The following is a 23,621-nucleotide window of genomic DNA, read 5'->3' as shown; positions in this document are numbered from 1 at the left end:
AAGAACTCAATGGCAGATTCAAAGTGGCAGAGTCACTTTGGTACTCTACCTCAAGATTCACTGTCTCATATTTTGTTTAAAGAGATCAGAATCCCTAGACCCGAAACCCCAGAAACCACCATTGTTATTTCAAACCCCTCTCAAGTTCTTTCCACCAGATTGTGTCAAACAGAAAAACAGATACATGACAATTTTTCTGATGAATGAAATCACAGGATATCAACAATAAAAGAGCTTAATATTTGCCAATGAGGCAAAGGTACTGAATGTAATTTCTTTCATAATTGACATTTTGATGTCTCACAATCCACAGAAAATACATCCGAATGTGTAAGTATTTAACAATTAAAGGGAAAACAGCACATAGGTTTTTAAATTTCTAATAGACATGATGAAGTAAAAGCATACCCTCATTTTATCCATCACTTAATTTAAAAGGTAAAATAATTTTTTTTACTTTTACTTTTATTTTTTAAAATTTACATCCAAATTAGGTAGCATATAGTGAAACGATTTCAGGAGTAGACTCCTTAATGCCCCTTACCCATTTAGCCTATCCCCCCTCCCACAACCCCTCCAGCAACCCTCAGTTTGTTCTCCATATTTATGAGCCTCTTCTGTTTTGTCCCCCTCCCTGTTTCTATATTCTTTTTGCTTCCCTTCCCTTGTGTTCATCTGTTTTGTCTCTTAAACAGATGCAGAGAAAGAGGATCTCTTTTGCATTGTTGGTTGGGAATGCAAGCTGGTGCAGCCCCTCTGGAAAACAGTATGGAGGTTCCTCAAAAAACTAAAAATAGAACCACTGTAAGACACAGCAATTGCACTACTAGGCATTTATCCACGGGATACACGTGTGCTGTTTCAAAGGGACACATGCACCCCCATGTTTATAGCAGCACTATCAACAATAGGCAAAGTATGGAAAGAGCCCAAATGTCCATCAATGGATGAATGGATAAAGAAGATGTCATACACACACACACACACACACACACACACACACACACACACACACACACTGGAGTATTACTCGCCACTCAAAAAGAATAAAATCTTGCCATTTCCAACTACATGGATGGAACTGGAGGGTATTATGCTAAGTGAAAACAATTTTTAAGGACATATATTTAGCTAATGTGCAGGATGAACCCATATCTCTATGCCTGATCCCAAGCATTTCTTCTGGGGAGAAGACAACAGGGTTAATTTTGAGCCAATGGCCACCATCACTATTCCAGGAACGATAAACGTAACTTTCGGTGCCTTTCCAAAGTTAAGTTCCCTCCCAAAATAATCAACTGCTTAAACTCCTTAATGGGCAAAAATCTACATGACAAAGAAATAAATGATTAATAATAATAATATAAAGGATGCAGTCTCATGGCTAAGAGGAAGAATGCTAAAGCCAGACTGCCTGGCTCACAGCCCACAGCTCTTTTATTTGCTAGCTGTGTGACTCTGGCGAGCTAGCTGACCTCTCTGTGCACCTCAGTTGACTCAAATATAAAACCAGGATATTAATAGTACTCATCTCATAGAGCCATTTTAAGGATTAAACACATATGCATGTGTACACGTGTTGTATGTGTATGTCTGGGACACAGTACAATACTATACAACTGCTGGCTATTAAAACTACGAGTGATAATAATAACAGCTACAATTTATTAAGTGCTATTACACAACCATACAAAGAATGTATTACTGTTTCATAGTAGAGAGTGAGAAACTGAGGCTCATGAGGTAAAAAAACTTTCTACCAATAACACAGCTAAAGTTATCAGAGCCAGAGTCAAACAGAGTCCATGGTCTCTCTAGTAGGTCAAGCTGCCTCCCAGAGAACTAGATCAAGATCAGAAAATGCTAACTAAAACAATAAAGAACATGATAATAAAGGCAAAGGAAAAGTATTCTTACAGAATCAAGCAAAAGAATATGATTATTTTTCTCCCACTGGAAATCATTCGATTATTTAGGAATGATTTCTAATGAATCTGCTGAGTATTTCTAATCAAAAAGAAGAGATCAAAGATTATAAAAGTGAGACTTAAGTGTGTTATGTAGCAACTAATTAGCAATTTTCAAATCAATACAGTATTTTCCCACAACATTTAAAATATCTAAAATAATACAGGGAAAAGAAAAGTCAAAATAATGTTACCAAAAGAATACCCCATGTTATACATATTAAGTTGGACATATTTGATTTACATGTAGATGCTTACTTTATCACTGGAAGAATATTCCCTCAAAAAGATGAAAAGATTCAAAATCTTTTTCGGGGGAAAATGCTTTTTTTTCTATGGTCAGGTACAACATCTCAGTCACTTACTTGCCCTTGGTGAGTCTTAAAAGAAACTTCCAATAAGATGGTCGCAAAGTCTGAACTTCCATCACAGCCTAAGATTAGAGTATTCAATTTGAGACTTCTTCAGTAAAGAGCAAATATAATTAGTCATATTAGGCAACAGAGCACTTTTTTATTTTTATTGCTCATTGTATTTTAAAAACAACAGTGATGATAATAACGAAAATATGTATTTATGTTTAACTTGACAACTATCAAGAAAATTGCTTATGAAATAATAGTTGAGTTAACTCATTATTATCAGGAAAGCATTTACTGAATATTCATTAGATAGCTGACACTTCCTTAGTTATAATAAGTTTATACACTTGGCAGCATTACTCTGAAAAAGTGCAAATAAAAGTGGTCCCCCCGAATTTTGCAACAGTCCTAAAACCACTAACATCAATAATGATGATTACATAATTTAAAGAAATTGAACAATGCTTCTAATAGACTAGATCCTACCTCTATCCTTGCTGCCTGAGTAATATGGGGGAAATGCAATTATTCTTATTTATGCTCATGGTATCTGTCTTCTAGTAGAAGTATAACTAAAATAGGCATTCTAGCCAAGGTACTAGTGTAATAATTTGCCTATAAATTGCACTCAATTTAAACCTAAAAATTATTGTGTTCAGAAAATTTTAAAAATGATCTAGCCCATTAAATTAGCATGTTTACTGATTTGAAACTTGCAAGCTCTCTTGGTAAAAAAATAAAAATAAAAAATAAAATCTAATCCATAGAAATTTTCCCAGGTCTTTATTGCCTACCCCCACCCCCCCCACTGATTTAATGTAAAGAAATAATTCATTTCTCATATCAAAAAGCTATACTTACTGCCTGGAAGCAAATTGCTGTAGAGATGGAATAGATGATAGTATCTGCATGGGGAAAATAGGGAACCTTTCCTGCTTCAATGCCTTTGAAATACATTGTCTGTAGAACAAACATAATGTAAGATTTAGAAATAAACCCACAACTTTAAATAGCATTAACAATAGAGTGGAGCAATAGACTCACTTGCTATCTACAACTATTTTGTCTACCTTCCAAACCTAATAATCCTTTCTGAGCTCAAATTGCAGGTTGCATCTTCCATGACATTAGTTAAGTGTCAGCCTTTTCCTTCCCTCATTCCCTCACCCCAAACCGAGATACCAGTAATAATGCTTTTCTGTGAATATAGTAACATTGTATTTCTACTTCTTTTATATCATTTATACCTCAATGTTTGTTTGTTTGTTTGTTTGTTTGAAGTTTGCCTTATTCTGAGAAGTTTATCTTATTCTGAGATAGAGTGCACACAAGTAGGGGAGGGGAAAGACAGATAATCCCAAGCAGGGTCTGTGCTGTCAGCACAGAGCCCGACACGGGGCTCGATCTCACGAACCGTGAGATCAGGACCTGAGCCAAAATCAAGAGTCAGACGCCCCACTGACTGAGCCACCCAGGCACCCTTCAATGCTTTTTGTATAATCCTCAGGTCTCCCTTCCCTGCTAGATCTAGTCATTCACTCATTTATTCATTCATTCATTCATTCATTCATTCAACATTTAATGCTGTTAACTAATGCTGTTAACACTATGCTAGGAGTTAGGAATTTAAAAATGAATACAATAACATCTAAGTTAGTGCATAAGAGAAATAGCTAATGCACTTAGATATTTAACTATATATATGTTTAGTATGTGTGTGTGCATTTTTTGCCCCCCCCACCAAGGACGGAACAAACTGCTCTGCCTAGAACAAAGGAACAAGGAGAATTTCAGAAATGACTACATTTGAACAGTGCTTCTCAAACCACCTGCAGTGAAGCAACACTTCAAAAAAATTTTTTTCCAATTGCCATAGCTTGGTACTTTTATAATACAATAAAAATACATTACTAAAAACTCAATTTTAAAAACACAAAGTGAACCAAAATTTCACTTTTGTATTAAAAAAATAAATTACTCTGTCAAGTTGCTACAGAAGTTTCCAAATGCTTACTCTCTATTTCTATGCTTACTATGAACTGGTAATAAACAGGTCATGGACTGGCACTAGTCTGCTGTCCACACTTCCAACAGTGCTGCCTCCTAAAAGGCCTAGGATTAACAATGAGATTAAGAGAGAAAAAGCAGAAAAAGCAGGGGTAATGAACTGGGTGAAAGTACACAATACATATGGGGAAGGCCCAGCTAATTTATATGGATAGAAGATGTAATTATTCACGGCAATAGTTTCTCTGAAACATGGGAAAGCTCAAGTAGAACTAGTAAGAAAAGAAGAAAGAACCAAGAGAGAATGATGTTACAATCAGGTGGAGGAAAGTTCAAGAAGACATGGGTGGTTCATGAACTAAAGAACATGAAATAATTTTTCCCCAATCTGGAAGATATGTACAAAAAGCTACACTCTACTTAGGAAGGAAGATATTCATGCACCACTATTTTGAATATACTATACAGTATATTACAAGGTACAGGTATACTGTAGTGTATTCATGTTGACAAAAATGAAATTCAGATGTGGTAGAATAGCATCATAGAAACATTATATAACACAGGTATCTCCTGAAATATGTAACAATTGTGTTCCTAATTTCTTATAATAAACCTTATCTATTGAACCAGATTCTAAGTTAATGAAGGGTGGGAACCATATCCCATAGTTCTATATGCTTACCAGCACTTCATACAGTAGTGGGAACATAATAGATATTCAATATATACATCTTGGAAATAATTATTTCCAAGATAAAAGTTATCTAGTCAGCTGATTTTTATTTAATATTCATTATATAGTAATGCAGAATTTTAATATAAAATTAACTTCAATCATAGGAAAATGATTGCCTATTACACCACAGTCATTAATTCCACAAAGGACCTATTAGTAAGCTTACATTTGTAATTTCCTAAATTAAAAATAAATTCTTATCAGTGCATTTTATATCTAGTTTCTTCTGCCAAGATCAAACATGGTCTGTTGATATAAGAAAAGAGCTATGCCAAGGTGCCTATGTGGCTCAGTTGGTTAAGCACCTGACTCTTGATATTGGCTTAGGGCATGATCTCACAGTCCTGACATCAAGCCCAGCATGGAGCCTGCTCAAGATTCTCTCTTTCCCGCTCCCTCTGCCCCTTCCTTGCTCGTGTGCACTCTCTCTCAAAAATAAAAACAAAACTAAAATAAAAATAAAATAAAATAAAATAAAAATTTTTTAAATTTAAAAATAAGTTAAAAAAGAGCTATGTCATTGCTTGGCCTAAAAAGCTCTAGTCATGTAGGGAAGCAGCTATAAAATACAGGTTTTACAAACCAGATCTCAATATTGGATTCTCCCTGTGTCAAAGAATGTATTTTTGCTAGCTAGGGGATATATTCTTTCTCTGACACTCCTTTTTTTCTCCATTAGCAAGTCTTGTCACCCTTACCTCCTAAACATATACCAAGTCTGTGTATTTCTCTCTATCCCTACTGCTACTATACTGGCACAAGCCATCATCTGTCTGAGACTAATTGTTCTCCCAGCTTCCAGTCTTGCCTCTATTCCATTCTTTATATAATAGCCAGAATGTTTTCTTCTTCTTAAAATGTGAATTAAATCATGCTATTTCCACACTTAAAACTCTCCAATGACTTCCAATTGCACTGAGAAAAATATCAAACTCACATTCTCTCTCTCTCTCTCTCTCTCTCTTTCTCTCTCTTCCCTACACACACACACAGACACAGACACACCTGAATAAAGCAAGTATGTTATCCTCTTAATATCATTAGGGCCACAGATTTTCAGTGAGATAAAATTTTTCTTCTCTTTTTTTAAAATTTTTATTTATTTGTATTTTTTTAGTTTTATTTTTTTAATTTACATCCAAATTATTTAGCATATAGTGCAACAATGATTTCAGGAGTAGATTCCTTAATGCCCCTTACCCATTTAGCCCATCCTCCCTCCCACAACCCCCCCAGTAACCCTCTGTTTGTTCTCCATATTTCAGAGTCTCTTATGTTTTATCTCCTTCCCTTTTTTTATATTCTTTTTGTTTCCCTTCCCTTATGTTCATCTGTTTTGTATCTTAAAGTCCTCATATGAGTGAAGTCATACGATATTTGTCTTTCTCTGACTAATTCCACTTAGCATAATATCCCCTAGTTTCATGCACACAGTTGCAAAGGGCAAGATTTCATCCTTTTTGATTGCCGAGTAATACTCCATTGTATACATATGCCACACCTTCTTTATCCATTCATCCATCGATGGACATTTGGGCTCTTTCCATACTTTGGCTATTGTTGATAGTGCTGCTATAAACATGGGGGTGCATGTGTCCCTTCGAAACAGCATACCTGTAACCCTTGGATAAATACCTAGTAGTGCAACTGCTGGATTATAGGGTAGTTCTATTTTTAATTTTTTGAAGAACCTCCATACTGTTTTCCAGAGTGGCTGCACCAGCTTGCATTGCCACCAACAATGCAACTTTCTCCACATCCTCACCAACATCTGCTGTTGCCTGAGTTGTTAATGTTAGCCATTCTGACAGGTGTGAGGTGGTATCTCATGGCGGTCTTGATTTGTATTTCCCTGATGATGAGTGATGTTGAGCATTTTTTCATGTGTCGGTTGGCCATCTGGATGTCTTCTTTGGAGAAGTGTCTGTTCATGTCTTGTGCCCATTTCTTCACTGGATTCTTTATTTTTTGGGTGTTGAGTTTGATAAGTTCTTTATAGATTTTAGATACTAACCCTTTATCTGATATGTCATTTGCAAATATCTTCTCCCATTCCATCAGTTGGCTTTTAGTTTTGCTGATTGTTTCCTTTGCTGTGCAGAGGTTTTTATTTTGATGAGTTCCCAATAGTTCATTTTTGCTTTGGTTTCCCTTGCCTCCAGAGATGTGTTGAGTAAGAAGTTGCTGCGGCTAAGATCAAAGAGGTTTTTGCCTGCTTTCTCCTTGAGGATTTTGATGGTTTCACTTCCTGCCTTGCATTTAGGTCTTTCATCCATTTTGAGTTTATTTTTGTGTATGGTGTAAGAAAGTGGTCCAGTTTTCCCTGCATGTCGCTGTCCAGTTTTCCCAGCACCACTTGCTGAAGAGACTGTCTTTATTCCATTGAATATTCTTTCCTGCTTTGTCAAAGATTAGCTGGCCATACGTTTGTGGGTCCATTTCTGGGTTCTCTATTCTGTTCCATTGACCTAAGTGTCTGTTTTTGTGCCAAGAGATAAATTTTTTCTAAAATGAAGTCAAATAAATCTATAATCTTAACTTTGAATTGGAAATATCAATATGCTCATTATTTTCTCTTTCTCTAAAAAGAAAGGGGGGAAAAGGATTCTCTAGCTCTTTTTACTGGGAAGGCCAAAAAATAATAACTAGCCTAGAAGCAAGAAGTACCCAAGTACCCAAATTGAAGTCTCTAAATACCATTTCCCACCAAAAGAATAGGGGTCATTGGAGAAAAGACTGATTCTGTTTCTAGGGCAGGAAATGTCCAAAATGAGCCTGGACCATTTTGTTTTATCACAAAGCAAGAAAGTTTTCAGAGATATTGGCATTATATAAAAAAGAAACAGAAGTCAACTCGAAGAGGCTCTCATGGTCAAAGATAGTGTAATTCCTGAGTTGAAACAAGACCAAATATTCTAAAATTTACATCTTCATAATGACATTTAAAAATAAAGACTCATAAATAAGTCAGTTTTGCAGAATGCTAGGGGCCAATTCATTCTGAACACTGGTAAGTAAAGGGAAGTAATCAAGCATTTTATTATGACTTTGTGAACAAATCAAACTATTTCAGAGTAACCAAACAGTTGAAAAGGGAAAAGTTTTTTTTTAAAAGAACTCATGGGGCACCTGGATGGCTCAGTTGGTTAAGCATCCAACTTCAGCTTAGGTCATAATGTCATGGTTTGTGAGTTCGAGCCCTGCATCAGGTTCTGTGCTGACAGCTCAGAGCCTGGAGCCTGCTTCGGATTCTGTGTCTCCCTCTCTCCCTGCCCCTCCCCTGCTCATGCTCTGACTCTCTCTCTCTCAAAAATAAACATTAAAAAAAGATTTTAAAAAATCTGCACAAGTAAATAATTAGAAGAAACAATAATGTTATAATATCATTTTGCAACTGTCAATGAAATAATAAACCCTGGTAATGATTAATAATGGGTGCTACAACAATTAAGTGAAAGCCTAATGGGGAGCTTTATGTTAGTTGTATTAACAGAGCGCAATGATCAATCTTAGCATCACAAAAAGAGACACAACTAATGTGCTTCCTAATGTGATGCAATAGGAATTCATACACATAGTAAACGTGACGTATTTCTGTCCCCTCCACCCCCTAAAAATTGAAACTGAATTGCTTAAACCTCTATATCTAACAAACAGTTCATAGGAAACACTTGGGTTAAAGAAACATATTAGTATCACCAGTAAGGATATAATTAGCAAAATCCAAAATGTGGGAAATTTCCCAGAACTAATAACATAGATCTTCAACAAATAAATGGCAAGGAAAAAAAGAAAGGGGGTTAGGGGGAGGAGGTAGCTATTAAAAACTAAAAGAGACTTTGGATCCCAATTAAAACAGATTGCAGAAGATATCTGTGAGATATGAGAATATAAGCTCTAATTGGATATATGATAATATTAAATTACTAGGTTTTTTACATGTGTGACAATAGTATTTTGATTGTACTTTGGTAGTAGTGTTGATTTGTTTTTAAGGAGTCTTTATCCTTTTAGCCATAGTCTTTAAGGAGTCTTTACCTTGAGTTATTTATGGAAGAAGTGATATGTTGTCTGGGATCTGCTTTAAATTAATTCAGTACTTGTGGGGTTGGGACAGTACAGGTGGAATAAACTGGTCACATGTTAACTGTTGAAACTGTATGATAGGTACACGAGAGTTAGTTACTTTATTCTTTCTACACTTGTGTATATTTGAAAATAACACACATAAAGAAAGAAGAAGAAACAGGAGAACTGACTTTGTCAGTACTTTTATAGGATTGACTAGCCCTTGTAACTGGGATATGGAAGGCTCTACATCCTTTAGAGCTGTGCATGCATCAAGATGTTTGCTTACCTCTACCAACTTGGAAGCTAAATACATGGAAATTGTTGTACTTTTATAAAACATCATTGATACTCCTGCCAAAAAGCCTGAAACAACAAATAAAGCAAAACTGATCAAATCTCAAAGTATTTCTTTGTTATTAAGTCATTCAGAAAAGTTCACTCACTTAAGTAAGACACAATCGATTTGTAGCACTGTCCTTTGTTGTACAAAAATAAGGACAGTAATATATGTGATGACATTAAAATGAGGTGAATTTGATATCACACATTTTTAAATTATGAAATTGACTTTCAGAGTTAGGAACACACAGTTTTGACATATATATTACAAAGACACTTTATATTCTAAATATAACTTTAAAAACAGTAGTCTTAACAAATATAATGATTTTCAAAAATAATTTTTAAAGGTTATTGATACCATTTCTCATTTTAAGTGAAAATATTTATTAATCAATTCTTCTAACAGCTCAAATTACTTTTAGTGATATCCTCAAACTTCTCTCCATAGCACTGCCTTTGTTCCATAAATGGGAAACAAAGGCAGAGGGAGACCCGGAATACTGGTAGCAGGAATATCACTAATAAATATCTGTAAACTGTCAATTTTACTTAAGTAGCATGTATGCTGTACTTGCAGAAAATGTTAATCTTGAGTTCTTATTTTTATGAAACTAATTAAGTTCTTTAAAAATAAAAATATATATGATTAAAATATATGTCACTTGCCAGTGGCAAAACCAGAATGCTTCAAGCAATATAACTGTGCTTCCATTAGTCACCAAATTTTTTGAGTTTTATGTTCTTTTATAACACATTCCCTAGGATTCCTGGCCTGTAGCAGGCCAGATACCCAAGTCATTATATTGCCATTTCAAAACATCAGATGGCAAGAATGCCTGGGTATGTTAAACTTGGCGCATACAAAATGTGTGGACTGGTCCCTCAGTAGGGATTCTATTATGGAGAAAAAGAGTTATACAGAAATCAGATGAATTTGGAAACTATTTCTGAGTCATTCCTACCACGGATTGATGCAACAGCAGTAACTCTTGTGTTATCATTGCCTTACCAGCTATAATAGCATGCAATTCATCATCCAGGTTTCTGACCCAGCGCAGGAAGCAACTAGTACCCTACATCAAGAAGAAAATGCAGTGACTTCAGTTGTTTCATTTCTAGAAAACATGCATGTAACATCTATAATGAGTGAGTCACTAGCAGACCTTGATGGCAAATTGGTGATCTAAATCAAACTATTTTAAATATATGAGTTGGAAAACTATCAACAATAACCTGTTATAAAGTTATTGTTCTGGATAGACTCTATTAAGAAATTATACATAATATTTTTATTGTCAGGGCACCTGGGTGGTTCAGTCAATTAAGCATCTGACTCTTGATTTTGGCTCAGTTCGTGATCTCACGGTTCGTGAGATCAAGTCCCACATAGGGTTCTGTGCTGACAGTGCAAAGCCTGCTTGGTATTCTCTCTCTCCTCTGTCTCTGTCCCTACCCTGCTTGTGCACTCTCTCTGTATCAAAATAAATTTAACAAACTTTAAAAAAAAACACATAATATTTTTATTGTAATTATTTTCCAAAATGAAGGCATAAATTTTTCTTTGCCTAGATGTAGAATCACTCCCACTGTAATAAGAAGAAAAATCAAGTACACTATAACTCTAAGCCAGAATTCCATACTCAGAGAAAGTATTTTTCAATATAATGGTGAAATAAAGACTTTTTCCGGTAGATAAATACTGAGACCCACATAGTAGCTCTGTAAGTGATGAATTTTCATAAATGGTAAAAGGTAATTTTGCAGGCAGAAGGAATATAGTATCACTTAGATCTGAAAAAAGATATGAGGAGCTCTGAAGATGGCAAAATAAAGATAAACTTAGAAGACATTTTTTAAAATATCATTTCTTTATATAAAAATAAACTCTCAAAAGAAGAACTATCAAAAGAACTATCAAAGAAGGGGTGCTTGGGTGGCTTAGTCGTTTAAGCATCCAACTTCAGCTCAGGTCATGACTTCATGGTTCATGAGTTTGAGCCCCGCATCGGGCTCTGTGCTGACAGTTCAGAGCCTGGACCTGCTTCAGATTCTGTGTCTTCATCTCTCTCTTCCCCTCTTCTGCTAGCACTCTGTCTCTCTCTCTCTATCAAAAATTAATAATAATAATAATAATAATAATAATAAAATAACTATCTAAAGCAGTGATCATAAAATATGGCCCACTAGCCAAATCTGGCTTGCCAACTGTTTGTATGTGGTTCATGAGCTAAGAATGTTTTTACACTTCTCAATGGATAAAATAAAATTGTAATATTTTGAGACATGTAAAAATAAAATGAAATTCTAATTGAAGTGTGACAAAGTTTTATTAGAACATAGCTATGGGTGGCTCAGTCGGTTAAACGTCCAACTCTTGATTTTGGGTCAGGTCACAATCTCACAGCTCATGAGTTCAAGCCCCGTGTTGGGCTTTGGGCTGACAGTGCAGAGCCTGCTTAGGATTCTCTTTCTCCTCCCTCTCTCTGCCCTTGCCTCACTTGTGCTCTCTCTCTCTTTGAAAAATAAATAAACTTTAAAAAAAAGAACATAACTATGCTCTTTTATTTATATATTGTCTATGGTTGCTTTCACACTACAACAGCAGAGTAGAGTAGTTATGACAGAGACTAACCATATCAGCCACAAAGCTTGAAACAATTATCATCTAGCCAATTACAGAAAACGTTTTCTGACTCCTGGTCTAAAACAAAAATGGTAACAATAGATCATGGGGTTTATAACACATGAAAAGATAAATGTATACCACAAAGGATGAGAAGGAGGAATTTGAGGTATAGTATTCTAAGAGTCATACACTATACATGAAGTGGCATAATATTTGAAAACAATAACTGATTAATTTAAAATGCTTATTATAAATGTTAAGGCAGTCACTGAATTAAAAAAGAGGTATAAATAGTAAGCCAAGAGTGAAGATAGAATACAAAAATACAAAAAACAAAAATAAAAAACTAAATACATAAATTTTTTTAAAAAAATCCAGGAGGAATAAAAAGGAAAAAAACAATGGAAAAAATACAAAACAATTAGCAAGAGGTAGATTTAAACTATACCATTATCAAAAAGTACATTAAATGTAAATAGCTTAAACATACCAATTAATAGACAGAGATTATCAAATTGGATAAAAAAGGAAGAACCAACTACATGTCATCTAAAAGAATCAACCTTTACACTGAAGACACAGTTAAGACTAAAGTAAAAAGACAGAAACAATGTAGTATCAAATATAATCAAAAGAAAACTGGAATAGCCATATTAATATCATACGTTGTAGACTTCAGAGCAAGGAATATTACCAGAAATAAAGAAGAACATTACAAAATGAAAAAAGAGTCCATTCCCTGAGAAGACACTGAAGAAATATGAATTGTTGCTCTGCCCTTCTCCCAATTACATCCTTATAAAGACGTTAATGGCATTGAAAATTTTATTTTAAATCCCATATGGCTTTGGAACACACTGTACCATTTTTTTTATAAGGGGTTTTCTGACCCGGTTATATTTTTCTATAGTTTAATACCATTAGTTTGTATTACCTGAGCAAATAAATAGTAACAGAAATTAAAGCAAACAAATGAAACATGATCTGAGATATGCTGGATGGTGGAGAATAACCAATTTGGGATAAAAATGTTGGGAGACAATCCACATGCGACACTTAGGGTTTATGTTAAGAATAAACATAAACACTACGACATAAGAAATGAAAAAGAATATGAACATATAAAGTTACAAATATTCTGTCCTATTTAACTCTTGTATTTTCAAAGACAGTAATGTTTCCTAATCAAAACTATTGAAAATATTTTCAATATTAGTAATATTTCATAACAAGTAATTAACTATAGCTTACCATTTGCTACTGCTGTTCTCCTTTCCATTTAAAAATACTTCCCCTATATGTACCTTATATAAATAAACTTTTACATAAAATGATACATAACCATCTTACCCAAAATGACTCCAGAATTCAAGTTTCCCTGCACTATTATTATTTTTTTTTTTTCACTTTAAAAACAATATGTGGTCAACCTTAGTTAACATATTTTACCATTTGGAAACTACGTTTAGGTTTATAGTCTAAATTTTAGATGTTTAATAAAATGTCAGTAGTATGACTTATATATGAGTGATCCCCATTAAACAAAAGGCCATTACTTAAAATTTCAGAATACTATGTCATGGGTGATCCTTACATATGTGTTTAGGTATGTGCTTATACATGTGCTGGTATGTTTATAGGAACATGCAGAAACAGTGGAAGAATGTTAACAATGGTTATTTGAGAGAGTGTAGTAGGAATAGTGAGTATATCAAAGAGGGATAACAAGTCATTTCTTACATAAGTCACAACAGAAAATCTTTACTGGCTCTATCAAGTGTTGATATCAGCTAAAAGGGTCTGAAATATGTTTAAATTAATAACATATGATGTTATGTTCAGTAAGTATGATCAAGAAAAACAAAGAGACCAGATATATTAATATCATTTTTGATGTTAGAAATATAAGTTAAAATTTTTCAGTATCTACATTACTGAAAAAAAAGTAAGTCTTTGAAAATCTTTCATACTCGGATGGAGGGAAGATGGCGGCGTAGGAGGACGCTGGGCTCACCGCGCATCCTGCTGATCACTTAGATTCCACCTACATCTGCCTAAATAACACAGAAAACCACCAGAGGATTAGCAGAACGGAGTCGCCGGAGCCAAGCTCAGACGAGAGGCCCACGGAAGAGGGTAGGAAGGGCGGCAAGGCGGTGCGCGCTCCACGGACTGGCGGGAGGGAGCCGGGGCGGAGGGGCGGCTCGCCGGCCAAGCAGAGCCCCCGAGTCTGGCTTGCAAAAAGCAGAGGGGCTTGAAGGACTGTGTTGCGACAGCAAGCGCGACTTAGCGTCTGGCAGGTCATAAGTGAACAGCTCTGCTCAGAAAGCGGGAAGGCTGGAGGACAAAGGGAAGGAGAGCTGCTGAGCCCCCTGACGACAGAGCTCAGTTTGGTGGGGAACAAAGGCGCTCGCCAGCGCCATCTCCCCCGCCCATCCCCCAGCCAAAATCCCAAAGAGAACCAGTTTCTGCCAGGGAACTTGCTCGCTCCGCGCAAATACCCAACTCTGCGCTTCTGCTGAGCCAAACCTCCGGCAGCGGATCTGACTCCCTCCTGCTGCCACAGGGCCCCTCCTGAAGTGGATTACCTAAGGAGAAGCAAGCTAAGCCTGCCCCTCCTGCCCCTGTGCACCTTGCCTACCCACCCCAGCTAAGACGCCAGATCCCCAGCATCACAAGCCTGGCAGTGTGCAAGTAGCCCAGACAGGCCACCCCACCCCACAATGAATTCCGCCCCTAGGAGAGGAGAAGAGAAGGCACGCACCAGTCTGACTGTGGCCCCAGCGGTGGGTTGGGGGCAGACATCAGGTCTGACTACGGCTCCGCCCACCAAATCCAGTTATACACCACAGCACAGGGGAAGTGCCCTGCAGGTCCTCACCACGCCAGGGACTATCCAAAATGACCAAGCGGAAGAATTCCCCTCAGAAGAATCTCCAGGAAATAACAACAGCTAATGAGCTGATCAAAAAGGATTTAAATAATATAACAGAAAGTAAATTTAGAATAATAGTCATAAAATTAATCGCTGCGCTTGAAAACAGTATAGCTGACAGCAGAGAATCTCTTGCTACAGAGATCAAGGGACTAAGGAACAGTCACGAGGAGCTGAAAAACGCTTTAAACGAAATGCATAACAAAATGGAAACCACCACGGCTCGGATTGAAGAGGCAGAGGAGAGAATAGGTGAACTAGAAGATAAAGTTATGGAAAAAGAGGAAGCTGAGAAAAAGAGAGATAAAAAAATCCAGGAATATGAGGGGAAAATTAGAGAACTAAGTGATACACTAAAAAGAAATAATCTACGCATAATTGGTATCCCAGAGGAGGAAGAGAGAGGGAAAGGTGCTGAAGGGGTACTTGAAGAAATAATAGCTGAGAACTTCCCTGAAGTGGGGAAGGAAAAAGGCATTGAAATCCAAGAGGCACAGAGAACTCCCTTCAGACGGAACTTGAATCGATCTTCTGCACGACATATCATAGTGAAACTGGCAAAATACAAGGATAAAGAGAAAATTCTGAAAGCAGCAAGGGGTAAACGTGCCCTCACATATAAAGGGAGACCTATAAGACTCGTGACTGATCTCTCTTTTGAAACTTGGCAGGCCAGAAAGAATTGGCACGAGATTTTCAGTGTGCTAGACAGAAAAAATATGCAGCCGAGAATCCTTTATCCAGCAAGTCTGTCATTTAGAATAGAAGGAGAGATAAAGGTCTTCCCAAACAAACAAAAACTGAAGGAATTTGTCACCACTAAACCAGCCCTACAAGAGATCCTAAGGGGGACTCTGTGAGACAAAGTACCAGAGATATCACTACAAGCATAAAACATACAGACATCACAATGACTCTAAACCCATATCTTTCTATAATAACACTGAATGTAAATGGATAAATGCGCCAACCAAAAGACATAGGGTATCAGAATGGATAAAAAAACAAGACCCATCTATTTGCTGTCTACAAGAGACTCATTTTAGACCTGAGGACACCTTTAGATTGAGAGTGAGGGGATGGAGAACTATTTATCATGCTACTGGAAGCCAAAAGAAAGCTGGAGTAGCCATACTTATATCAGACAAACTAGACTTTAAATTAAAGGCTGTAACAAGAGATGAAGAAGGACATTATATAATAGTGACAGGGTCTATCCATCAGGAAGAGCTAACAATTATAAATGTCTATGCGCCGAATACCGGAGCGCCCAAATATATAAAACAATTACTCATAAACATAAGCAACCTTATTGAGAAGAATGTGGTAATTGCAGGGGACTTTAACACCCCACTTACAGAAATGGATAGATCATCTAGACACACGGTCAATAAAGAAACAAGGGCCCTGAATGAGACATTGGATCAGATGGACTTGACAGATATATTTAGAACTCTGCATCCCAAAGCAACAGAATATACTTTCTTCTCGAGTGCACATGGAACGTTCTCCAAGATAGATCATATACTGGGTCACAAAACAGCCCTTCATAAGTTTACAAGAATTGAAATCATACCATGCATACTTTCAGACCACAATGCTATGAAGCTTGAAATCAACCACAGAAAAAAGTCTGGAAAACCTCCAAAAGCATGGAGGTTAAAGAACACCCTACTAACGAATGAGTGGGTCAACCAGGCAATTAGAGAAGAAATTAAAAAATATATGGAAACAAACGAAAATGAAAATACAACAATCCAAACGCTTTGGGACGCAGCAAAGGCAGTCCTGAGAGGAAAATACATTGCAATCCAGGCCTATCTCAAGAAACAAGAAAAATCCCAAATACAAAATCTAACAGCACACCTAAAGGAAATAGAAGCAGAACAGCAAAGGCAGCCTAAACCCAGCAGAAGAAGAGAAATAATAAAGATCAGAGCAGAAATAAACAATATAGAATCTAAAAAAACTGTAGAGCAGATCAACGAAACCAAGAGTTGGTTTTTTGAAAAAATAAACAAAATTGACAAACCTCTAGCCAGGCTTCTCAAAAAGAAAAGGGAGATGACCCAAATAGATAAAATCATGAATGAAAATGGAATTATTACAACCAATCCCTCAGAGATACAAACAATTATCAGGGAATACTATGAAAAATTATATGCCAACAAATTGGACAACCTGGAAGAAATGGACAAATTCCTGAACACCCACACTCTTCCAAAACTCAATCAGGAGGAAATAGAAAGCTTGAACAGACCCATCACCAGCGAAGAAATTGAATCGGTTATCAAAAATCTCCCAACAAATAAGAGTCCAGGACCAGATGGCTTCCCAGGAGAGTTCTACCAGACGTTTAAAGCAGAGATAATACCTATCCTTCTCAAGCTATTCCAAGAAATAGAAAGGGAAGGAAAACTTCCAGACTCATTCTATGAAGCCAGTATTACTTTGATTCCTAAACCAGACAGAGACCCAGTAAAAAAAGAGAACTACAGGCCAATATCCCTGATGAATATGGATGCAAAAATTCTCAATAAGATACTAGCAAATCGAATTCAACGGCATATAAAAAGAATTATTCACCATGATCAAGTGGGATTCATTCCTGGGATGCAGGGCTGGTTCAACATTCGCAAATCAATCAACGTGATACATCACATTAACAAAAAAAAAGAGAAGAACCATATGATCCTGTCAATCGATGCAGAAAAGGCCTTTGACAAAATCCAGCACCCTTTCTTAATAAAAACTCTTGAGAAAGTCGGGATAGAAGGAACATACTTAAAGATCATAAAAGCCATTTATGAAAAGCCCACAGCTAACATCATCCTCAACGGGGAAAAACTGAGAGCTTTTTCCCTGAGATCAGGAACACGACAGGGATGCCCACTCTCACCGCTGTTGTTTAACATAGTGCTGGAAGTTCTAGCATCAGCAATCAGACAACAAAAGGAAATCAAAGGCGTCAAAATTGGCAAAGATGAAGTCAAGCTTTCACTCTTTGCAGATGACATGATATTATACATGGAAAATCCGATAGACTCCACCAAAAGTCTGCTAGAACTGATCCATGAATTCAGCAAAGTTGCAGGATACAAAATCAATGTACAGAAATCAGTTGCATTCTTATACACTAACAATGAAGCAACAGAAAGACAAATAAAGAAACTGATCCCATTCACAATTGCACCAAGAAGCATAAAATACCTAGGAATAAATCTAACCAAAGATGTAAAGGATCTGTATGCTGAAAACTATAGAAAGCTTATGAAGGTAATTGAAGAAGATTTAAAGAAATGGAAAGACATTCCCTGCTCATAGATTGGAAGAATAAATATTATCAAAATGTCAATACTACCCAAAGCTATCTACACATTCAATGCAATCCCAATCAAAATTGCACCAGCATTCTTCTCGAAACTAGAACAAGCAATCCTAAAATTCATATGGAACCACAAAAGGCCCCGAATAGCCAAAGTAATTTTGAAGAAGAAGACCAAAGCAGCAGGCATCACAATCCCAGACTTTAGCCTCTACTACAAAGCTGTCATCATCAAGACAGCATGGTATTGGCACAAAAACAGACACATAGACCAATGGAATAGAATAGAAACCCCAGAACTAGACCCACAAACGTATGGCCAACTCATCTTTGACAAAGCAGGAAAGAACATCCAATGGAAAAAAGACAGTCTCTTTAACAAATGGTGCTGGGAGAACTGGACAGCAACATGCAGAAGGTTGAAACTAGACCACTTTCTCACACCATTCACAAAAATAAACTCAAAATGGATAAAGGACCTGAATGTGAGACAGGAAACCATCAAAACCTTAGAGGAGAAAGCAGGAAAAGACCTCTCTGACCTCAGCCGTAGCAATCTCTTACTCGACACATCCCCAAAGGCAAGGGAATTAAAAGCAAAAGTGAATTATTGGGACCTTATGAAGATAAAAAGCTTCTGCACAGCAAAGGAAACAGCCAACAAAACTAAAAGGCAACCAACGGAATGGGAAAAGATATTTGCAAATGACATATCGGACAAAGGGCTAGTATCCAAAATCTATAAAGAGCTCACCAAACTCCACACCCGAAAAGCAAATAACCCAGTGAAGAAATGGGCAGAAAACATGAATAGACACTTCTCTAAAGAAGACATCCGGATGGCCAACAGGCACATGAAAAGATGTTCAGCGTCGCTCCTTATCAGGGAAATACAAATCAAAACCACACTCAGATATCACCTCACGCCAGTCAGAGTGGCCAAAATGAACAAATCAGGAGACTATAGATGCTGGAGAGGATGTGGAGAAACGGGAACCCTCTTGCACTGTTGGTGGGAATGCAAATTGGTGCAGCCGCTCTGGAAAGCAGTGTGGAGGTTCCTCAGAAAATTAAAAATAGACCTACCCTATGACCCAGCAATAGCACTGCTAGGAATTTATCCAAGGGACACAGGAGTACTGATGCATAGGGGCACTTGTACCCCAATGTTCATAGCAGCACTCTCAACAATAGCCAAATTATGGAAAGAGCCTAAATGTCCATCAACTGATGAATGGATAAAGAAATTGTGGTTTATATACACAATGGAATACTACGTGGCAATGAGAAAAAATGAAATATGGCCTTTTGTAGCAACGTGGATGGAACTGGAGAGTGTGATGCTAAGTGAAATAAGCCATACAGAGAAAGACAGATACCATATGGTTTCACTCTTATGAGGATCCTGAGAAACTTAAGAAAAACCCATGGGGGAGGGGAACAAAAAAAAAAAAAAAGAGGTTAGAGTGGGAGAGAGCCAAAGCATAAGAGACTGTTGAGAACTGAAAACAAACTAAGGGTTGATGGGGGGTGGGAGGGAGGAGAGGGTGGGTGATGGGTACTGAAGAGGGCACCTTTTGGGATGAGCACTGGGTGTTGTATGGAAACCAATTTGACAATAAATTTCATATATAAAAAAAAATAAAATAAAATAAAATAAAATACAGCCAAAAAAAAAAAAAAAAGAAAATCTTTCATATTATATATAAATGCAAATATATCTACACTTTGAAGCACATTAAATAACATTTTAAAAGAAATTTTTCCAACCTCAATTCCCAATATATATTGTATATATACTTGGAGACATTAAAACATTTATTAAAACATTTATGAATACAACAGAAAGAAGCATTAAAAAATGATAGATGGGTTAAGGCCATATCTCATTCTAATAATAGCCATGTTATTTATTTCCCATTTTTCTCTCCTCTGCTGAAAGCCTTACCTTGTATATACTAACAAAAGAGCCCAGAAAAGCTCCGAGCTGGAAGTTTTCTTTATTGTAGAAGAGAGAAAATAGCCGGGATGGCTGTGTAAACAGATGCCGAAATGCAGAGGGAATTCGGAGGCAGCACTGGATCAAGTATCCCACGCTAAACATTCTGATGAAACCCTAGAGAAAATTGGGATAAAATTCTGATTTACATCCAAATATTTAAGTCCGACAGATATAAATTTTACTGGTTTAGAATCAAAACAGAACTCAAAAATAAATAAATAAATAACACAAGTTTATATCAAAGCATTTTCAAAATTAAGTCCTAAGACCTCAAATAATTTTAAAACAATTACCTTCAAATAAGGGTAAAATTTTTCAGTGATTATACTTTCTTTGATTTTCAAAACCTTGGAAGTCTCACAAGCACTGGCCAAACCTGTCTATGCAACAAACTTCCATTTCTTGACATTCTGTTAACAATAACCAGGATTTATGATTCCTAAACCACAACTGAATTTTAGGAACAAAAGCAATGAAATTCCAAAAAAATAGTTTACAAAACCAATGTGTTTTGGAAATTTTAACAGGGTACTTTTCTTTTTTTTCTTTTTTTATGTTTATTTATTTTTGAGAAACATAGAGTGTGAGTGGGGGAGGGGCAGAGAGAGAGGGAAACAGAATCTGAAGCAGGCTCCAGACTCTGAACTGGCATCACAGAGTCCCATGTGGGGCTCAAACTCACGAACCACGAAATCATGACCTGAGCCGAAGTCAGACACTTACTTAACTGACTGACACACCCAGGCGCCCCAAGAGTGTACTCTTCTTAATAACTGGTGTAAGTAGGAATTCTTTTGACAGAAAAAAATAACTTTATTTTTAGACCTTTGGTATCAACTTTTTAAATGATCAGGTTAAAAGAATTTTCCAGAAAAAAAAATTATACCTAGGTTTTTATTTCTATGCTCAACTGTGTCAGGCCAAACATCTCTAAGAATCGGTAGCTTTTAAGGTACACTAAGCAAAACTTGAAAAAGCAAATGCACTACAAAGGCATACTTGCTGCCAACATTTTCCCATATCACCTCCAACTATTTATAGGGCAAAAAAGAACAGAGAGGATGACTAGTGCTGGTCAATTTCATTTCAGTATTTAGGGAAATGAAATTTAAACATCACTTCTTACTGACAGACTGAAAAATTCTTATTAGCACAAAACCAAATGTTATCTAAAAGAACAGTATTTTAAAAATTCATGTTTATGAATGTTTATGAAGTTTCATGCTCATGAGGAGGAGCACATAAGTCAGTGACAAACAAAATAACTACAGATTAGTGTAAGTTTATGCAGGAAATAATCAAGACTCTAGGAGGGAAATTAACAGGCAGCCTATATTAAATTGGGTGATAAGGGAAAGCGATGGAGGATGTGTCATTTAAACAGACAAAAGAGGAGCTGGCATGATGAAAACATTTCAGATAGCTTGGACAGAAAGCACAAAGACAAAACAGAGACTGGCAGGTATGAGGAACCAACAAAAAGTGTGAATGGAGCATAGTGAGTTGAGGGGAAAGTAATTTGTGTATTTCCTCAGGGATATGATTTAACATGTGGTGTAACTGAGCTGATGGAATAATGAGGTACACTGTCAAAATATATTCACTATATTTATGGTGTAAATTCCTCACCTACAGGTCTCCAAATAATTTTACATTCACAGACATATTACTCCAATTTATATGAAAATTGCCAGGTTTATAGTATTGGTACACATTTGCTGACACAATGACTAGATTTCTTCAATCCTCAGTAATTCTCCGTAACATTCTCAGATAATTTTTAATATCACTTCCCCTCTTCTCAAACTTTATCAAATACATCTGATTTAATCAGAATATTTCTCTTGGTTACACTCCTGAAGTCTTCCCTTGAATTAGCAGTACGTCCAGTTGGAGGAAATAATGACTCTCTGGGAGCTGGCAGACCCTGAGGCTGCCAGCAATGTTGCTCTCCTCCCCATTTTAAAAGTGGGGCAGAAAATCAGATTTAGAAGCAGTGTATCAGAAACCACTGCACAAGTGAAAAAATACTCTACTGCTTTAACCTCTAGTCATATCCTTGGGGACTCTAAGGTAAGAGTTGGCTTAGGCAAATGCCACCATCAACATTAGATCACAGGCACTCATGTTCATAAGCACTAATGTGATACAATCCCTCTCTCCCAGAATGACTGCTGAGAGGCTGTCTTTTTTTTTTTAATTATTATTATTATTATTTAAAAAAAATTTAACCTTTTTAAATTTATTTTTGAGGCGGGGGGGGGGGTGCGCAGAAAGAAAGGGAGACTCAGAATCCAAAGCAGGCTCCAGGTTCCAAGCTGTCAACACAGAGCCCAATGCAAGGCTTGAACCCACAAACCGAACTGTGAGATCATGACCTGAGCTGAAGACAGACACCTAACCTATTGAGCCACCAAGGCTCCCCCGGAAGGCTACCTGTTGGGGATGCTGTACAACTCTGCTCTTCTCATCATCAACTGAGTGGGGATAAGACATTATAAGAAAGAACATAAACTTTTTGAAGTATCAGGATTGTGAGAGCCCCATCCACAACCAAAGAACTTGTAGCAGATGGTGCCACCTGTGCCAGACTAACTGCAATTAAAATAATTTCCGTCCCAGAGTTGGTAGCAATGGAGGATGGGGGGATGACAGGCACAGAATGGGGGATGGGTGAGGAGAGACACTCTACTACACTATTACGGAGTGAAGAATTTATGCCAGTGGGCATAGCTAACTTCCTTCATATAGAGCAACTGTGGACATGCTCCAGTTACATCCATGCCTTAAAAAACGTAACAACTTTACAAGTCCAACACCAAATGCCACCGTACCAGCTTGTGCACAGTGTATGTATGAGACTGCTCACCCACTAGTACACAGCATACTCCAGGGACCTTGATCTAAAATGTATTCTAATGAGAATACATTACAAAGTACAAATTTTAATAACTTTCTTTTTCTGTCTTTTTTGCTATGGTTGCTTCAGCTTCTCTTCTGCTTTGAAATTTTAACACTAATTTTTAAATAAGCGGATTTTAAAATTATTTAACAAAGGATCTGGTAAATGAATACTAAAAGCTAAATTGTTACCTAATTTTCACAAATTCCTTATTTCTCAAGTCAAATGCAAAGCATAATAGCAATTACTGTCAATTTTTCCATTTACTTTGAAATCATGTTTTAATTATAAAGTTATTTCTATACATATTTCCTGCAGCGAATAAAGTGATACTTTCATATAC

The 23,621-nt window shown here is 36.7% G+C and overlaps 1 protein-coding gene across 5 annotated transcripts in view; it reads right to left on the bottom strand.

Annotated features, from left to right (window-relative positions):
* TMEM135 (transmembrane protein 135) overlaps positions 1-23,621 on the bottom strand; it is a 460,344-nt gene that overhangs the window by 174,779 nt on the left and 261,944 nt on the right. For all 5 annotated transcript variants that reach the window (XM_086678532.1, XM_086678530.1, XM_025928629.2 and 2 more), the window contains 5 exons: positions 20,323-20,490; positions 10,498-10,561; positions 9,433-9,509; positions 3,191-3,289; positions 2,333-2,400 (listed from right to left, as the gene is read on the bottom strand). In XM_086678532.1, coding sequence (XP_086534658.1) covers positions 2,333-2,400; positions 3,191-3,289; positions 9,433-9,509; positions 10,498-10,561; positions 20,323-20,490 — 476 coding nt within the window. The remainder of the gene's footprint in view (positions 1-2,332; positions 2,401-3,190; positions 3,290-9,432; positions 9,510-10,497; positions 10,562-20,322; positions 20,491-23,621) is intronic.

Source organism: Puma concolor, chromosome D1, assembly GCF_028749965.1.
Source record: "Puma concolor isolate L17-30 chromosome D1, mPumCon1.1.hap2, whole genome shotgun sequence".
NCBI lineage: Eukaryota > Metazoa > Chordata > Mammalia > Carnivora > Felidae > Puma > Puma concolor.
Note: the sequence above shows the minus strand (reverse complement) of the source record. Positions and strands in the feature narration are given on the sequence as shown.